Source organism: Capra hircus, chromosome 15 (assembly GCF_001704415.2).
Source record: "Capra hircus breed San Clemente chromosome 15, ASM170441v1, whole genome shotgun sequence".
Taxonomy (NCBI): Eukaryota; Metazoa; Chordata; class Mammalia; order Artiodactyla; family Bovidae; genus Capra; species Capra hircus.
In genome coordinates, this window is record NC_030822.1 from 28,460,436 (window position 1) to 28,479,910 (window position 19,475).

The 19,475-nt window shown below is 54.8% G+C and overlaps 1 protein-coding gene and 1 non-coding gene across 4 annotated transcripts in view; both read left to right on the forward strand.

The window, feature by feature from the left end:
• The window catches only part of ARRB1 (arrestin beta 1), a 78,196-nt gene continuing 60,098 nt past the window's right edge, over positions 1,378-19,475 (forward strand). For 2 of the 3 annotated variants that reach the window (XM_018059340.1, XM_018059341.1), the window contains exon 1: positions 1,378-2,062. In XM_018059340.1, coding sequence (XP_017914829.1) covers positions 2,043-2,062 — 20 coding nt within the window. In that variant the 5' untranslated portion in view covers positions 1,378-2,042. The remainder of the gene's footprint in view (positions 2,063-19,475) is intronic. The other variant, XM_018059339.1, reaches the window with a different exon arrangement.
• Positions 17,327-17,428, forward strand: MIR326 (microRNA 326). The gene has a single exon (NR_129701.1). It is a non-coding gene; the product is annotated as a microRNA 326 (primary transcript).

The following is a 19,475-nucleotide window of genomic DNA, read 5'->3' on the forward strand; positions in this document are numbered from 1 at the left end:
CTCGGTGCACAGGCTTCCGTAGTTGTGGTACAAGGGCTTAGTTACCCTATGGCAAGTGGGATCGTCCCAGACCGGGCATCACATCGGTGTCCCCTGCATTGCAAGGTGGATTCTTAAACTCTGGACCACCAGTGAAGCCCCATGGAACATTATGATCTTATGCTTCATAGTTAACTAAACACAAAGACTTATTGCGTCAAATGCAGACTTTGGCTGAATTTTAAAATCCAGGTGCCTTAGGCATCATCATGAGGAGAGGCCCTGGAAATCATTTGGCAGGGCTGAACCGATGTTTTCTAGGTGGGGAAATGGATGCAGAGAACGGGCGGACCTGGCCCCTCCAAAGTGGTTAAAGTCCCCTCTGGCTCACTTGATAAGCCTCCTGTCATCATGCTGGTCTCTGGCATGCTTCTCTCAAGTCCCCCAACCTCAGCAGAAACAGCAGGTGGCTTCCTCTCCTTCCCCTGTGGGAGTGAGGGCGAAGCCCAGAGGCCAAGGCCAGGAGGGAGGTTCTGGGCCTTAATCCAACTCTCCCAGTTCCTAACATTGCCCAGACCCTGGACCACGCTGTCTGCCCATCAACAGGGCCCCTCCTCAACCATCTGCCCATCTGAACACAATTATAGTGATTGTACTGGGATATCCTTTCCCAATTATGTATAAACAGCATAGGTAACTGCTTCTGAGCATAATTACAGGAGATGTTTACAGACCCACAATCACATCAGAGTAAATGATAGCTTCCTTTCCTCCCATTAATATACCAATATTAGGGCTCTAACAAGGTCAATTAGCCAAATCCCAGCAGTGAGGCGGTGGGAAGGACCTCACACGCTCCCACCACCTGCAAACGGGGAATGGATCTCAGACAAAGCAGGGTCCCAGGCAGGATTTTGCAGAACACCAGAGAAGCCTGCAAAAGGACATGCTTACATTCACCGGATGCCTACTGTGCGTCAGGCACTCAGGGTAGGCCAGCGAACTTCTACGGACGATTCCGCAAGCTGGTGTTAATATCCCACTTCACATGTTTGTAGACTGGCTCTGAGAGGGCTGGGGTCCAGGGTCACCCACAACAGGCCATGAAGCTAGCGAGGTAGGGACTCTTCCCTTATGCAACTCAGCCAGGTCAGACTCCCAGGCCTCAGCCGGCCAGGCCTAGGCCCCCTTCCTTATCTCCTCTTTCCACCATGCTTCCTCTTCCGGGCCGTCACCACAGCTACCCCGGCTCGCCTCGGGTCCCCACCCACCCTCATCAGTTCCCCACCGCTGACACTGCCTGCGCCAGCCCCCTGAGCCCCTTCTTCCTGTCCCTGTGGTGTGGTAGGGTGTTCTCGCTCCAGAAGGGCCGGGAGGTGGGGTGCGGGTAGGGTGGGGCGTCGGGCGAACGCCACCGCAGGCCCCCTGTTTCCCACCGACCCCCCACCCGACCCGGGGAGCCGCCTGGAGCTCCGCCCTGGGGTTGCAGGCGCACCTTCGGCGTCCACGCCCCCGTACACGCAAAGGCTGCCCCCCAGCCGCCCCGCGGCGTGCGCAGGGGAGCGCGCCTGCACACACGCACGCTGCACAAAGACGAGCACCCCTCTCCAGCCAGGCGAACGCACCCCATTCGGCAGCGCACACAGCGGTGCACACGCACCCGCACCCTCGCGTTCATACACGCGCACGTATACCCATCCAGCGTGCGCCCTCACGTACACACACACACGCGGGGCAGCACCCGTGTGGACCTTGAACGCCGACCTCCGGGCCCTGACGCGCCTGAGCCCTGCCCAGCGGCTGGCTGGGCGGCGCGCACACACGCGCACACCGGCCCCGCGGGCCCTCCCCGCTCGGGTGCTGGGCTCCCCGGCTCCCCGGCTCCCCGCCCCGGCCGCGGCGGGCGCTGTGCGGCGCGGCGGGACCGGGCGGGGGCGGCGGCCCGGAGCGCGGAGGAGGCGGAGCAGGAGCCGGGAACCGGCTGGCCCGCGCCCCTCCTGTCGGCCGGGGATTTTCCAGCCTGGGCGCTGACGCCGCGGACCTCCCTGCGGCCGCCTCGGACCATGGGCGACAAAGGGACGCGGTGAGTGCGGGCGGCGGCCGGTCCGGCGCGCGTGGGGGCGAGCCGGGCGAGAGCGCGGGAGGGGGTCCTAGTCCGTGTCCCGGCTGTGCGTGCGCAGCCACCCCGCCGCCTCTGGCTCCGCGGCTCTCGGCTCTGCTCCACCCGAGGTCTCCCGTGTGGTCGCCGGCAGGGCTGGGGGCGCGGGGACCTGGCCGCGGAGACACACGCGCACGCACTCATTCGCTGACACCCAGCACTGGCTGCCTGGCTCAGGGACGCAGGGGGCAGGCTGACACACAATGGCACACGTTCATGGACACACAGGCACGCTCATCCATGGGCGCTCTGTTTTGGCACACACTGACATTCACTGCCACATGTCAGCACATCCAGTGACACTGTCACACACTCACTGGCACACACTCATCAGTACATTCTTGCTGACACGTTCTTGTGTGTGGGGGCACACACAGGTCACACTCAAACATACCAGCGCTAGCACACCTTCATGCTCGTGTACACATGTTGACCTACCCTGATACATACACTTAGGCAAATGGTAACAAACACTGTCACTGAGACACCCTGCTGTCTCCCTTACCAACAGGAACACTTATGTTGGCGTGTCTGTCACCAGCAAAGCGTTCAAAAGACCACACTAGAGCGGACCCCCGCAGACACACATCAGACTAATGCCCAGACAGACACCCTGAATCGCATGCCAACAGCCCAGTGGGCCTCTGTCCCAGTCCCCACAAGTGGAGAAGTGGAAATGCACACACCACACCAGGTGGGAGGCCCCCTGGAGCCTGGGAGAAATGCTTCCCTTCCCTCTGACCTCCCCAAGGGCTGCAGATCTCCTCTGGCAGGAGGGTGGGGAGAGGGGGCTTGGGTCTCCCTAGGAGCCTGCCCTGGCGCAGAAAGGGAGAGGTCTGCCTCTGAAATGGGAAACTGGGACAGAAAAGGGAGGGGCGCTGGGGCCCAGGACAAGCCCCTGTCAGGCAGGCATCTTTGTCACCCTAGATCCGCCCTTTCGCTCCACCAGCTCCCTTCAGTTCAGATGGACATTTCTCCCGTATCTCCTCTTACCCCTTCGACATGGACCCTCTTATTCATTCTCTTCTTCCTTTACTCCCTTCTGTCTTTGTACCCTACTTCTCCCCAGTCTGTTCTTTGTCTATGCCCTGCCCTACTCTCTCCTTACTTCCAATAACTATTTACAGAGCACCTGACATGTATGAGGCATAAGGTGGGGTACAAAGGTGTGCAAGACCCATTCCTTCCCCGCAGAGCTCATAGAGAGAAAGAGCCCCCGTGCCCATCATATTTTGGGACCACTGATAAAGCAGTGTAACACTCACTGCTGTCTGACACTCGCTCTCAACAACCTGAGAAAAATTGTGCAGAGATTAGCTCCATTTTCTAGAAGAAGAAACCGAGGCTCAGAGATAACTTGTGCTCTGAAGGTTTAAAAACTGCCTCCTGCCCACTCTGCGAGGAGGTTAACTTTACTCTTCCTGTTTTCCCGAGAAGGAACCAGAGCTTAGAGAGGTTACCCTGACTTGCTTAAGGTCAAGAGGGGCCAGAAGCTGGAGTCTACTTGATCCGTTTCTCTGGAGCTCACTGTTGGGCACTGTCAAGCCCCTTGTGGGACCCTGGTTTGAGGTCCGGGTTTGATGGCTGGCTCTGTGGGTGGAGGCCCAGCTGGTGGTGGAGGCTGCAGAAGATGGCGAGGCATCTGCATTCACCTTGATGGCTAGCCCGCTTGCAGTCAGCTGACCCGGGACCCAGGTCTTTGTCCTCAGAGGAGCATGTGTGACTCTCTTCCACAACGTCCAGGTACCCCAGTGACAGTATCTTCCTGATCATGGAGGTGGGACTTCTCTCCCTGCAGGGAGCCAGAAGCCCTTCCCCCTCCCCGTCGTCCCTCTTGTGCTGCTTCGCCATCAGGGTGACTCAGCCCCTCCTGGGCCTTGGTTAGCCTCTCTGTGACTGGGGGGAAGTGTCGTTGCTCTCCTGCTGGCATAGGTTGTCAGCAGGGTGGGCACCTGTTGGAGACCCTATCTCTGGAGCTAGGTATTTTCCATGACTTCCCTGCTGTGTCTCTAAGTCACTGGGAGCTTGAGGACCTTAGCTTTCCCACCTGTAAATCGTAGCTATCCATACCTAACATTTTCAGGACCCTCCCTGTGTTTTCTGAATACACCTGGCAGGGGAGGAAGTGCTGCTGGAAGCCTGGTGCTTAGACCTGGCTGTAGTCCATGGGATGGTGGCCCCATTCTCTCTCCCGGGCTCCCCTGTAGTCCCAGGAGGCCTCCCTCTCCCTTCCAGACAGATTTCCTGAGTAATTTGAAATCGAAAGACACAATCAATAATAGGCCATGCCTTGCCTTTTTCTGTAAAGCATGGGATTCTACTTTGTCTCTGACTTAGATGAGGAGACGGCAAATGTCTAATACTTGAAGGGTCAGGAGTCGTGCGTCCATTCTGCACGTAGATTCGCCACCCCCACGTGAAAGTGACAACGAGAATGAATAAGAAAGTCACTGGGCCTGAGGAAGTTCCAGGGTCAGGGGGGAAAGAGCGGAGGAGAGAACATCTGGATAGGATAGGATACAGGTAGTGTGCTGACTCTTCTAACAAGCGCTCATGGAACGATCAGACAGCCATTCTGCAAACACTGACTGAGTGCTGGGGCTGGTGGTTCAGAGATGAATGGCTCTACTCTGTTTCCAAAAGACTGAGAGCAGAGCGAGTGATTATCTCACAGGGTGACATGTGCTGTGGGAGGCCAAAGGAGGAGTCCCCAGCACAGTTTTGGCAGGGGGCATGGTGAGGGATGCTTTCCTGAGAAGGAGATGGCATCAGAGCAAGAAGGTGGGGCTGGGGACGTCATTCCTGACGTGGGGTGAGGAATGTGACAGGGTTTGGAGACAAGAGGCAACATGTGCCGCCTACGGGTTGGGCTAGGGTGACGGGTGAGAGTGAACACAGGCTGGTTATCAACAGCCTGGGATGTCAAGCTAAGGAGACGTTTTCTCCTGAAGACCCTGGTGATTCAGAGAGGAGTGTGGGGAGGGCAAGGATGGGAGCAGATTTGTGTTGCAGAGGGATGCCGTTGGCAGTGGCAAGGGGCCTTTGGCTACCTGATGTGAAAAACTGACTTATTGGAAAAGACCCTGATTCTGGGAAAGATTGAAGGCAGGAGAAGGGGATGACAGAGGACGAGATGGTTGGATGGCATCACCGACTCGATGGACATGAGTTTGAGCGAGCCCTGGGAGTTGGTGATGGACAGGGAAGCCTGATGTGCTGCAGTCCATGAGGTCGCAAAGAGTCAGACAAGACTGAGCGACTGAACTGAACTGAAAGAGGGGCAGGCCTGGATGCAGGGAGCCCAGTGGGGAGGCTGAGGAGGAGCCTGGGAGAAAGTGAGATTTGAATTAAGGCTGTGGCAAGAACGGAGCTGAGAAAGATGAACAAGGAGATAGAGTCCATTAGCCGTACTCGTCTGGTGCCTGATGTGTGCCAGGTTTACATGCATGATCTCATGGTCCTCCCTCTGATTCTGTTAGTGCAAGGACATTTTCTCTACCAGGAAACAGACTAGGAGAGATTAAGTAGTTTGTGCACTGCCATTCATTCAATGAGCTTTTGAACCCAGGCCTATCTGCCTTGCTGCTCTGTGCTTTCACCCAGAAGGAGGGGATTGTCTGGCTCACAGGTGACCTCCCCAACCTCGCTGGCAGCCCCATTCTCAAGTCAAGCATCCCTTCTGTTTCTCCCTGTTCCTACCAACTCAACTGGCAATGTAAAGGATCAAAGTTAGACGATAAGAAGGACTTCCCGAGACACAATGGGATGGAGTGACATTTCCTTTTCTACAGATGTTTATGAACTCTTCTGTTTTGGCAAGGAAGGAGGGTGGGTGTGATGGGGACACGTAATCACCAGCTGTCTGTGAAACTTGGCTGTGGTCTCGGTGGTTAAGCTCTGTGTGACCCATCTTGGCTGGAACATGGGGGAAGTCCTGTGGCTTTGGCCAGGGTCACTTATGGGACTGCTGGGAGTGGAAGCATTGAGCCTGACCCATCGTCTGATCCCTGGCTCTAGGCTCGCCTCTGGACTTCAGACCTCTCCACAGCTGTGTTCCTTCTGAGTTTGGGCCTCCTTGCCCAGGGTTGAAGCCTCCCATTGACATGGGTTCAGGGGTCCTGAGTTGAGGGTGTGCCATACACTGGGGATGCAGCAATGGAAGAATAACAGGCCGGGAGTCAGCACACCCTGAGTGGCCTCTGGCTTCTGCCAGGCCATCCTCTGCAGTGACCATTCTGGCCATCTAATGAGACCTGCAGTAGGTGGCAGCTTGACAGGGAGCCAGGCTGGAAGTTGAGGAAGATATCGGGGGTCTTCTGCATAGATGGGTCCAGATCTCAGGGTAGGGATGGACATGGGAGGCAAGCATTATGAGAGTCTTCAGTTTAGAGATGGTATTTGACTTGGCAATTGTGGATGACATGGCACAGGGAGAAGGATATAGAGTTTGAAGAGAGGGTGGCTGGGGGCATTTGAGGCTTTGGAGAGCACGTGTGTGTAAGGGTGGAGGGAGGAGAAGGAAAGGAACAGGGGAAGCTGTGTCCTGGGAGCCACGGGGCAGGGAAGGACCAGGAGAGGGTGGAACTGGGAAAGACCCCTGGCATTTAGGCAGAAGGCAGTGGCTGGTACCTTGTTGAGAGGGGTTTTGATGGAACTATGAGGGCAGAGCTGGGCCACAATGGGTGCATGCATGCATGGGATTACATGCATGATCTCATGGTCCTCCCTCTGATTCTATTAGTGCAAGGACATTTTCTCTACCAGGAAACAGACTAGGAGAGATTAAGTAGTTTGTGCACTGCCATTCATTCAGTGAGCTTTTGAACCCAGGCCTATCTGCCTTGCTGCTCTGTGCTTTCACCCAGAGGAGAGTAGGGAAGGACCTTGTTTTTCTCTGCTTGGAGCTGGTAGGGAGCCTCTTGGAAGAAGGGTGTGAGGCCCTGGGCCGGGGGCACTGGGGGCTCTGGGTGTGGGGACCTGGGAGGTGAGGCTCAGCTGAGGACTGGGAGGGACACTGCAGAGGTGTGAGATGGTCACAGCAGGGAATGTCTGTGCTGGCTCCAGAGAGAGGGGCCGTGCTGAATTGGGCAAAGGGTCTTGAGAAAGGCTTCCTGGGAGAAGATGCCCCTTGAACTGGGTCCTGGGGCATGTGGAAGGCTTAGGTATTCTGAACAAAAGGAAGCGCCTAGGTCCACATGCAGGTGAGGAGGGAGGCAGCAGCCGTGGCGAGTGGGGTCTGGGTGCTGAAGTGGGTAGGTTTCAAGGCACTTTCTACTCAGGTTTTCATACCTCACGTGTCTTTGTTCCCCAGTTGGTGAGCTCCTTGTGATTTGGGGCTATTTCTGTTTCCTGTTGGCTCATTCATTGTCCAGCTCTGGATCTGGTACATAGGAGATGCCTGGCAGGGATGTGTTGGCTGGACTGAATTGCTTCCTCCCTTCTTGCCTTTGCTGTCAGCCCAGGGGCTCCCTAGGTCTTTCCCATTAGGGAATGCTGAGGATGGAAGCCATATTTCCTAGATGAGACCTGGTGCTGGGGAATCGCCTCCATCAGATTGAGAAGTCCTGAAGGAGAAGAGTACCACTCCTATCAGAATGGGCTTCCTGCAAGTGAAGCCTGGTTCTCCCCCATCGGACAGGCTTCTGCAGGTGGGAGCCTTGACTCCAGCATCAGGCAGGGGACTTCTGGGGGTGGGACATGTCTTCAAGATGAGCCCTGCTGGGATTAGAACAGGGACCCTGATGGGTCCTGAGCATCATCCTTCCCTCCTGTGTGCAGGATGGGTCCTACCCTGGGGGTGGCTTGAGTCCTAGTAGGGGGATATAGAACAAGGGGTGGGACAAGACAGGGTGGCTGCTTTAGCGAGGGGAACAAAGGACACTGTTGTCCCAGCCCCCTCCCCCCTCCCTCCCAAGGGGCCCTGGCAGGGCCATCTCTCTGGAGACGCACCCCCCCACCCCCTTCCTGGACCTGGCCCCGTCTTTAGTCCCACTTGAGAGGAACTGCTTGTTCCTTCCCAAGAGACCCAGTGCCAGATGAGGCCCCCGGGAGGCCTGGCCCCAGGGATCAGACCAGACAGGTCCTGGAATTCTGTGTGATTGAATCCACCACAGCCCTGGAGTCGCTTTTCCCCTGCCTGGGGCTGGGTCTGGCTTGGCTGAGACCATAGTCAGGGGGTCCTCCTGTAACCGGAGAGGGATCTGGAGCAGGGGTGGGGGTGGGGGTGCTGGGGTCCTGTCTGGGACCTCCTTACTCAAGGTCTGAGTGGTTCAGTGGTGATGCTGGCTCCAGCCTCTCTCTCCAGGTGCGCTCCGAGGCCCAGAAGGTGAATGAATGTGGCCCCACACAAGGCAGGTGCTCCCTTCATCCTGGCCCTGAGACTCTGGCCCCAAACTGGTCATCCTCATCATTTTGCAGCCTCGCCCTCTTCCCTCTCAGCCATTATAATCAGTGGGCGTGGATGCTTTTTGGCAGAGGACCACAGAAAGGGTGGGGAGTGGACTGCTAGGCTGTGCCGTCCCAGGAGGGTCAGAGATTCGCTCTAATGCTTTCTCAGTGCTGTGTGACCTTGGGCACAACATTCACCCTCTCTGAAACTTGTTGTCCCTATGGAAGTCAGATCAGCCAGAGGGTGTGAAGCTCTTCTCCTGGAGTCAGTGTTTCCTGTGTGCTGGTTGTGGGTTTGGGGGTGACCTTCCTTCTGGAGGACAGAAATGGGGGAGTGGGCAGTTCAGGCCTCTACCGCACAGCAGTGGGACTGAGATCACTGGGGAGCTGGGCCTAGATGGCTGTGGGTTGCGTTCTTCCCTGTGGGACCAGGTCGTTGCCTCAGCAGCCTTCCACCCCTCGAAGCACCTGCAGGAACTGGCAGGCAGGCAGGTCCTGGGACATTTCATTTTCTCTGCCCAGGCCATGCCCTCCTCAGGTGCCCACAGCCTCCTCTGTGATCTGATTAGCATATATTAAAGGCTGATTAGCATAGTGGTTAGGCTCTAGGAAGAACCAGATTTCCTGGTTTCAGATGCCAGCTTGCCACTTCCCAGCCTGGCAACCTCTGGTGGCTATTTAACCCCTTCTCTGCTGAAACTCCCTCACTTATAAAATGGGGTAGTAATGATGTTTGCCTTATAGGTTGTCTTAAGGATTACATGAGTTAAAATAGGTACAGCTAGGAGATATGCCCCTGGCACAAGTGAGGCTGGTTCACAATGCCCTTCCTGTCCTTCAAAGCCTGGATCACTCATGGATCACTCATGACCTCCTCCTTTAGGAAGCCCTCACTAATCTCCAAGTGCCTTGTGACTTTTTTTTTAAACTGTATATTAATTCTCTCTCTCTTTCTTTTGGCATTCATGCCTCTGTCTCTTTGTAGGTCCTGGTTCTTTGCACACTCATGATGTCCTTTGTGTGAGACCAAGGGCACTTGGCGCAAGTCTGTTGTCCCTTTGCACCTGTGTAGACCTGGAGCTCCATAAATATTTGTTCAGTGAAGGAGGCTAATGTAGGTGTTCCACCGAGAAAAGATACACTTGGGGAGGGCAGTGTGGTGGGTGAGGACAGAAGGACACCATTGCTGATTCTGAAATGTCTACCGATGGCCCAGAGTCACAGGCGTTCAATTATTCTCTGTAATCCAAAGGACGGAAGGCACAGGATGACGGCTTTACCTTTGCTAGGAGAAAGTGTGTTCAGGCAACCTGGCGAAGGGGTCGGTGGCTCATTCCAACCTCTGTGCCTTTGTTCCTCCTGCTCCTACCATCAAGAATGTTATCCTTTCTTCTCTCTGCTTGTCCAAATTCTACTTCCTCAACACATGCCCAGCCATCACTTTCTGGCCGGTTGGAGAGGGTGGGCTCTGTTCCCCACACCCATCCTCAGACATTGATGGAGCCTCTCCTGGGTCTGGGTAGTCCATCACCCTTTAGGATGGACATCTGAATCTGGCTACAGTATGTCTAGTGTGGTTTGACCTAACATGAGGAGGGGACCATGCTTCTGATGACCCAGCGGTGGTCAAGGAGCTCTTTATGCACCTGGAGAGCCCTCCCTCGGCCTGCTGGCAGAGCACAGTTCTCCCCCACGGCTTCCCACTGGGCAAGTACTCAGAACCCACCTAATTACTGAGGACAGAGTTCTGGGCACCGGATCCAGCAGGCTGCGGTCATAATCAGCTAATTAAACCACCCGAACACTGCTTCTCGGTCCAGCAGACAGGAGGAAGAGGGGTGGTGAAGAGTCATGGGAAGGAGAGGGATGCTCCACGCAGGGAGAGTTCAGACACCGGGCCTGCTGAGCCGAGCTGGGAAAAGAAGCAGGTGATGGGGAGAGAGGGTGGGGGGCAGGCAGGGAGAGGGACAGCCAGATGAGAGAGGGTGCTGTCTGGGGGCCGCACTCGAATGAGATGAATCAGAGCAGCCATCTGGTCTGGGAGGCAGGGATCCCACTTGGTCACTGTTGCTGTGACATCATGGACGAACTGCTTTTCCTCTTTGGACCTCAGTTTCTCCGTGTGTCAAGCAGCAAAAGGGTTGGCCTAGAAGGTCCCTGGAACCCTTTGATTCAGTTCAACAGCTTGCAGGGGAGGAGGCGTCAACAGCAGACTGTGTTTCTGCCCAGTAGCTTGGCCTCTCGCAGCCCTGTCTTCTGAAAGGGGCTGCTCGGGACTGATCCAGCCTGAGACTGAGGCTCTGTAGGTTAATCATGAGGGAAGGACGTAGATGGCATTGGGCAAGTCCTCGGCCTCTGTCGTGCCCTCGTCCCTGCTCTGTTCTCCCGACTGTCCCGTGGCTCCCAAACTAGTGTCCTCGGCGAGTGACCGTTGAAGGTTGTGCAGTGTCCTTTCCAACAGTCTAGAAATGTCCCAAGAAGCACCCTGCGAGTGTAGGAATGGGGTTCCCTGAAGGTAAAGCCACAGGTCTGGACTATGGATCTCAGAATCACAGAGACTTGGCTTTGTTTTCTAGCAGTATTGCTCCCTGACCTTTGGTGAGGGTCTTAAACTCTCTGGGTGTCAGTTTTCTCATTTATGAAATAAAGATAATATCCTCTATTGCAAGTAGTTGCTATGGGTAGAGAGGGTAGGGATTTGATAAAAGTCATTGTGACTCTTAACACTGGCAGTGGACTCAAGCTTTTCTTTCTGCCTCCTCTCTCCTGCATCCCCTCCCCCTTCCTGTCCTGCCCAGGACTGTGTGCTCTGCTGGGTGTGCGGGGGCGGGGGGTGGGGTGGGGTGGGGGGGGGGGCTGTGCTGGGCAGGAGGAGAAGGTCAGATGATGGCTGGAAAGGGAAGTGAGATTGCCCAAGGGAGGGGAGGGTGGAGCAGTTGGTGCTGGGGCAGATGGGGCCCCCCTCCCTTTTGGCCCCTCATTTATGGTGGGTTCTCTACGGGGAAGTGGGGAGAGCTTGGGGGTCAGGAAGCTGGGGACAGGAGCGGGCGTCACAGAGGGTCCCAGGCTTCTCTCCTTTATCCCCACCCCCAGGGGCCGGGTATAGAGCCAAGGCCCTGATTTTCTGCCAGGGAAGCCAGCAGACCTCTGTTTCACACACTCAGACAACAGTCCTTCCTGGTTCTCAACCCCTAGCGGGAGGTGCCTGCTTGAAGCCGGGGCACTTGGAAGGCAGTGGCTGCCTTGAAGGTCTGTGAGGTCTGGAGGAGAGGCAGCAAAGGAGGGGACCAAAGCCGCCTCCGCCTCCCCGCGCCCCTCCCCGCAGTGCTGGGCTGTGACAAGCCAGGGCCTCTGACTCCAAGGAAGCTGGTTACATAACTCAGCCGGACTCCCTGCTTCCTTCTTCCATTCTCCCCAGAGAGGCCTCGGGAGCTGCTGCTTTGCTGCTTTGCTTTGATTCCCCGGGCCCAAGAGGTCATTGAGACCATGCCCCTGCCGAGGGCGGTGATAGGCGCTGCCCACACCATCTCGGGAGGAGAGCTGCATGCGCTGCCCGGCTGCAGGCTCTGGGTCGGCTCTGCGCACTGCCCCCCTTCCCATGCTCCTGGGGGCAGAGCTGCAAAGGGGAGAAGCCTCATTAGAGGAAACAGGCTGTGTCCTGAGATAATTTGCCTGCAAAGTGCCCCAGAGGGAAGCTGACCTCTCTGCAGCTAGAGGAACGGATAATCAGCATTTTCCAGTTTGTTCAACTCAGTTCCACAAACATTTCCCCAGCACTTACTGGGTGCCAGGCCCAGACCTCCACTCAAGGCATGTTCCTGAAGCTGTCTGCCCACCCATTCTGCCCCTGGCCCCGCCGTGGCGTGTCTCTCCCAGTGGGCAGCTGACTTACGAGGCGGCTCTGCTCCCATCTCGGTGCTAAGACCATGCCCTTTCTCACAGACTGGGGCCTGGCTGTCCTGGGTTCTGGGGTGTCAGGGACCTCATGACAGGAAGCATGGGGATTCCTCTGGGCTAAGCTTTTTTACAGTTGGTTTATGCCCTTCCCGGTCAGTGCCCCCGCCCCCAACCCTGCCCTCCCAAGGAGGTTCCTATGGACAGACACCTCTGTGAGTACCTGCCACACTGCAGGCCCGGGCTGGGCCCTTGAGGTATGAGGAGGAAACAGACAGGTCTCCACCCTCGTGCTGCTCCTATCATTGGGGAAGAGGGAAGAGATTATACCAGAGTGCTGTCAGAAGTGGGATGATGGGAATTCGTTTATACCAGGGGCAGAGCAAGCCCATTCATTTATAGCCAGGGCAGAGCAAGCCCAGTGGATAAGAGTTAAAGGCAGCTCCGCAGAAGCAGGGAGGTCATAGCAGCAAGCTTAGGAAGGTGAGTTTGACTTGAACCAGAAGTGACGCTTGTCTTGGCGGTGCCTGTGACTGATGTTCTCAGCGGGGACTGACTTCCTTCATCAGATACTTGAGCACCCACTATGCGCCAGGCACCCGAGTCAGACACTTACTTCCTCTGCTGTCAGTAAGGGTGTGGTGGTGCTGCTGGAGGACACAAAATCTGGGGTGAAAAATGAAAGTTCTGCCACGTGACATCAGAGTGAGTGTTCGGGCCTGAACAGAAGAAATGGGGCAGGTGTAAGAGGAGACACCAGGCCCAGCAAGCCCTCCATGGAAACCAGGAGCTACCTGGGTCTCCTCTGGTGGTGGGCGGGGGTTGGGGGGGCAAAGGCTTCACTCCAGCTGAGAAGACCCTGCAGAGGTCTGATGACTGTTCCCAGAGGAGGATGGACATGAAAGAGCAGAGAAACCATGTCTTATGAGAAACAGCTCTACTCTTGGGGGGTAATAGGGTGGGGATGGGGCACGTGTCTGCAGCTCCAAGGGCTGTATCTGGGAACACGGAGGCCAAGTAGTGGCGTTGTAGAGAGAGGAAGCTCTTGGGGTTCTCACCTTCCCTCCATATCAGTAGTTTTGTGTCTGTGTGCTGAGTTTTTCTGCCTCTGGGCATAAAGTTTCCATCCTTTCTGTATCTATGCTAATGAAAGCACCCAGCACATTAGGAGGTTGATTTCATTATGGGTCTCTATAGCTCCAGGGCAGTGGAAGAAACCTGGAAGCATTTTTAAACTCAGTAAGGAGAACTTTCTTTTTTTGAAACAGATTTTAATATCCTAAAAATGACAGAGATGATCACAACGGCATAATGGAATGGTTAATATGCACATATTCATTTTGCATATTATTTAGAGTGTTCACTTTGGCAGCAGTGACTCCCTCAGTTCCGTTCAGTTGGTATGCATACCTGAAACATTTCGGCCATCTCTGATGCTCACAACTTTGCAGAGTCAACTTTGCCAAAAAAATTAATAATAAAGTTTTTTAGTAGAACTTTCGAATGAAGAGCCATGACCCAGTCCTAAACTGAGCTCTGGCACAGATGAGTTTTCATCGGATGGTAGAGGTGGGGTGGTGGTGGGGAAGGTTCCGAACTCCATGGAGAAGAGAAACCTTCTCTTAACCCTCAGGGCACTCAGCCTGATGGTGATGGATAGCTACATGGTTCCATCACCAAAGTGCCCTTCTTCTTCTCATTCCACAGCCACCAGTTCAGTCCAACCCCCACATCTGGCATGGACTATTGCAGTGGTCTTCTGCTTGGTCTAAACCCCTCAAACCCTCCCCTCATTCTGAAATTTGCATCTGACCCTGTCCTTCCCCAGCTTAAAAACCAATAAAGACTTCCATGGTGGTTTAGCGGTTAAGATTTCCACACTCCCAATGCAGGGGGCGCAGGTTTGATCCTCAGTCAGGGAAGATCCTGCATGCTGCGTGGCACGGCCAAAGAAAACACTGATCTGTTTCCTCTGTTTCCTGTGAGAAGGTCGTATTCTTCCAATGGCACTGGAGGCCTTTTCCTCTCAGGCTCCTATCCCGATTCTCCCCACCACACAGCTAGCTTTCAGGCTACACTGACTTTTTTGAATCTTTCCCCACAGCCTTTGTACTTTTTCTACACATACGTGTCTGTTCAAGCCAGTCTCTTTGTTTGGAATGCATTCCTCTCCTGCCTGGTGAAATCTCCCTTGTATTTTAAGGTTGAACCTGAGCTCAGTGCGGTTCAGCTAAATGCAGTGCAGTTGAGCTGCATTGAGTACCTACTGATGTGGGTGAGGCCAACCTGGGTAAGGTCTGGGTTTGCAGAAGTGCATTGAAACGGAGTACAAGCAGCACTCACACACACACACACACACAGCGGTTATACTCAAAGAAATGGGGGCCAAAATTGGGTATTGGGTAATGAGTGAGTCAAGGAAAATTCTCTGGAGGAAGTGAACCCTGGGCTGCTGACCTGAAGGAGAAGCACTCTTTCCTTCTTCTCACTTCCCTCCTGAGCCTGACTGAAAGCAAACAGCTGAAACTGTGGAAAGGGAAATGCATACATTTTCTACTAAGGGTTGAGATCTCCTAGCCTAGAGATGATTAAATAGGTATACACCTCCTTCCTCCCTTCCTTCCATATACATTTTCTGAACCTCGAGGAGATGCCAAACACTAGGGCTACAAAAACTGATTAAATGAAACATGTCTTTGTATTTTTCCGTCTTAATGTTCATGCTGGAGCCTGTCCTTCCCTTTATCTGTCTTGTTGGAGTCCAAGTCTTGGCATGTCACTTATAGCTCCGGGACTTGAGGACTGGTCACATCATTTTTCTAAACCTTAGTTTTCCTATGCATGCGTGCGTGCGAAGTTGCCTTAGTTGTGTCTGACACTTTGCAACCACATGGACTGTAGCCTTCCAGGCTCCTCTGTCCATGGGATTCTCCAGACAAGAATACTGGAGTGGGTTGCCATGCTGTTCTGCGGGGGGTCTTGCTGACCCAGGGATCAAACCTGTGTCTCCTGGGTCTGCTATCCTGCAGGCATATTCTTTACCACTGAGCCAGCAGGGAAGCCCTTCCTATGCACACCATGGAGGTAATAACACACTCCCGGTAAGGTTGCACTTTGTAATGTGTATGAGGAACTGCACAAGTGCCTTTGACAGTGGTCCATCATGGAGCGAGCACTGCTCTCAGACTGCAGACTATCCTGAGGGTGGGGAACGTGTCCAGTGTGTCCTCTCTGCCCAGCACAGGACCAGGCACACAGTACATTAGAGTGATCAACTATCCCAGTTTTCTTGCTCTGTCTTAGTCCCACATCTAGGGAAAACTCTCAGTTCTGGGTGAATGGAGACTGTTAGTTGGTCACCCTATACCATGGTCTCCATAAGGGTTTGTAGAATATGGATATGCTGCGGCTAAGTCGCTTCAGTCATGTCCAACTCTGTGCGACCCCATAGACGGCAGCCCACTAGGCTCCCCCGTCCCTGGGATTCTCCAGACAAGAACACTGGAGTGGGTTGCCATTTCCTTCTCCAGTGCATGAAAGTGAAAAGTGAAAGTGAAGTCGCTCACTCAGGTCCGACTCTTAGGGACCCCATGGACTGCAGCCTAGCAGGCTCCTCCCTCCATGGGATTTTCCAGGCAAGAGTACTGGAGTGGGGTGCCATTGCCTTCTCCAAGAATATGGATATATGGATGAATAAATCATGAGGGACAGAGTCAGGACTTGGAGAGCAAAAGCCTGCATTAAGTGGCTGGCTTGTGGCACGAGAAGTGATCTTGTGAAGGGTCTAGAAGGCCCAGCAGGTAGAAGGTGGGAGGCGGGCACAGGGCCCTCTACTGCTCTGCAGGGAACACAGAGGCCCTGAGTCTGTAGCTGTTGCTTTCAAGTGGGTTTCCGGCTTCCAAGGCCCATGTGCTCTTCGTCAGACTCATCCAGGGAGAAGGCAGTCATTGAAGCCACTTTCACTCGGTGGGCCTGTCATGAGCTCCTAGTTTCTCCGTTGCCTTTGAAGCTGGAGGCCGTGGCTCCTCCACCTGCCCTGTTTGGCCAGTCTGTCCACTGCGTCCTGAAATGTCCACTCCAGATGAAGTGGAGGCCTGGGCCTGGAGGTGGGAGAGCAGGACTGCAGCCCCATTTGCCAGCTCAGGCCCAGAGAGAGTGGGGCCTCCGCTTCCCCGCCTGTTCCTTGGGGAGGCAGCCCCTCCTGCCAGGGCGTTTGAGGGATGTCACTTGTGGAAGTCTCTGTGGTGTGTCTAACACTACTATGCGCGTGTGCTACGCTGTGCTTAGATGCTTCAGTTGTGTCTGACTCATTGCAACCCTATGGACTGTAGCCTGCCAGGCCCTTCTGTCCATGGAATTCTCCAGGCAAGGATACTGGAGTGGGTTGCCACGCCCTCCTCCACAGAATCTTGCTGACTCAGGGATCAAACTCGTGTCCCTTGTGTCTCCTGCATTGGCAGGTGGGTTCTTAACCTCTAGCGCCACCTGGGAAGCCCAGTATGTGCATAACTGGTGGTGTTGGTTGTCCACGTCTACAAATGGGGACAATAAAACTGGCTCTGTAACTTGCAGGACTGCTGTGTGGGCCCAGTGGGATGTAGGAGGTGGGAACACTTGTCAGCCATGTCATAGCCTCTAAGTATTTGGGGAGGAGGGGGTCTCAGAAGAGCTGCTCCTGCCGGCCCCGGGGTTCCAGCTGCAGGTGGAGGCAGGCCCTGCCCACTAGGCATAGAGGGGCCCTCTGGGGTGTGCCTTGGCACCGCTCTCCATGTGACCACACAAACCCTGTGCCAGCCCCTGTGCTCGGGTGGCTCTGCTCCTTCTGAACCATGGCAGGAGAGAGATGGCTAGACAGACACGGCAGGGTTTAGTAGCAGCAGGACGCGGGACAAGAAGAAGGAATGTTCCGGAGCCTCGTCTGTCTGTTGGGCTGGAGGCAGGGCCTTTGTGAAGGCGGGTTGTGCTCAGATCGCCTCTGGGCCCTTCCTCCAGCCCAGAGGCGGATTCACCGTGAGGCTGGTGCCGCTTCAACTTCAGGCCTTCACGCTCCAGGGCCGTTTCCAAGGCCCAGCAATGGTCCACGGGCTCAGAGGGCTTGAGAAATGTGCAAAAGGAAGAAGATATTTTTGTTTTTTATAAGAGAGCTTCCAAACTACATGAGCTTCAGTCCCTTTCAAGCCTGGATCTGCCCCTGCTCTGACCAGGAGTCCTTTGTGCCAGGAGGTTGGCGTCACGTCACTGCACGTCCTCAGGGAGTTCTCATCCCGCTGTGGACCTGGTCATCACTTAAAGCCCTCTCTGCTGAGGCAGGACCTGAAAGACGTCTGGGAGAGCCGGTTCTGGGCCAGGCCAAGCTCATAGGAGAAGGAGAAGGGGGCGGCAGAGGATGAGATGGTTAGATAGCATCACTGACTCAATGGGCATGAATTTGAGCAAACTCTGGGAGACAGTGGAGGACAGAGGAGCCTGGTGTGCTGCAGTCCATCCAGGCTTTGCGGAGAGTCGGACATGACTTAGCAACTGAACAACAACAATAAGCTCATAGCTCTTTCTTGCTGTCAGTAACAGACTGGAAAGGTCTCTCTGCCCTCAACCTTACTCATCTGTGAAATGGGCGTAGCTCTTACCAGAAAAGGCTGTGGAAAGGTTGTCATGGGAGCTCAGTAAATGTTGGCAGAAGCTGGATGGACATGATGCGGGGAGCCCATCCCTTCTGTTGGGATAGCGTTGCTAGCTGTCAGGTTCACCTGTACTGTACGATGCCTGGTGCTGGGCTCTGGGGATACAGGCTGTGGGGGCAGGGGGTGGTGGTTAGATGAGCTAAGAGGGGCTAACGGGTTTATAAGCTGTGAAGTACAGCTCTCTTTGTCAACTGAGTGGCCCTTTTGTGTGGGAGGGGCAGGGTGGAAGTCTGGACTGTCCTTTCCCACAGGTGCAGGGGAGGTGGTTGGTGGTGGTGAGGTGCCTAGCTGAGTTTGTGCCTGAGAAAAGCTGCCTGTGTGGGCTGAGCTGACCTTTCCTGCTCAGAAAGGAAGGTAGGCCGGCAGGGTGCATTGCTTCCCCCTGCAGATTTGGGGAAAGGTGGCTGAGTGGTGGTTGCATCCTGTCCCTTCCAACTTCCAACCTCAGTGCCCCTTTCAGGGAGTCGGGGAAGGAGGAGCTCAGGCGGGAGCTATGAGGAAAGAACATGGGTTTTGGTATCAGGCCAGGCTTCAGATCCCACCCTTACTGCTTGTTATGTCTGTGACCTTGAGACAGTTATGTATAATTTTTATGAACCTCAGTTTTCTCATCTTCAAAATAGGGTTGATAAGGGAATTTCCTCACAGTCCGCTGGTTCGGGCTTGGCACTTTCATTACCAGGGGCTGGGTTTGATCCCTGGTCGGGGAACTAAGATCCTGCAAGAGGCAAGCCATAATGCTTCCCCCACCCTCTGCCCAAATGGAGGTGATAATATCCTCCCCCAACACCCCGGGGTTGCTGTAAGGCCTAAATGAGATAATGTAGGCTAAGCACAGTGCCTGGCACACAGTAGGTGCTCAATAAATGCTGACTGTCCCTCTCTTCTGCCCCGTGAACCTCATCATCATGTCTTGCACTCCATCCTTTACCCTTTTGAGAGAGCCCTCAGTTGGGCTGCGAACTCCCTGGGGGCATCTGTTGTGTTTAGTTCATCCACCTTTATGCTCCAGCCCTGGCACAGCACCTTCAATGCACTTTGAATTGGTTGGCAAGAAGCTGCACTGGCCGCAAGAAAAGAGGGCTAAGTTTTAGCCGGAAACTCAGTGCACATCCACTGTGTGCTCCTGCGAGGCCTACTGTGTGGAATCTGCTCTGCAGAGCTTGAGTGGCTGCTTGTAACTTGCTGGACTCCTCTGCGCTGGAGGCTTTGTCTTTTCTCCCAAGCACTTAACACTCATGTAATCAAACCAGTCTTTGGTCAGCCTTTAAGATCCATCTCTCCCCACTGGAATGCAAGGGGCCACGGGAGCTGTGTCCCCAGGTCCTAGTGCCTGGCACAGGGGACACACATACATTTTTGTTGGCTGTCCTTTT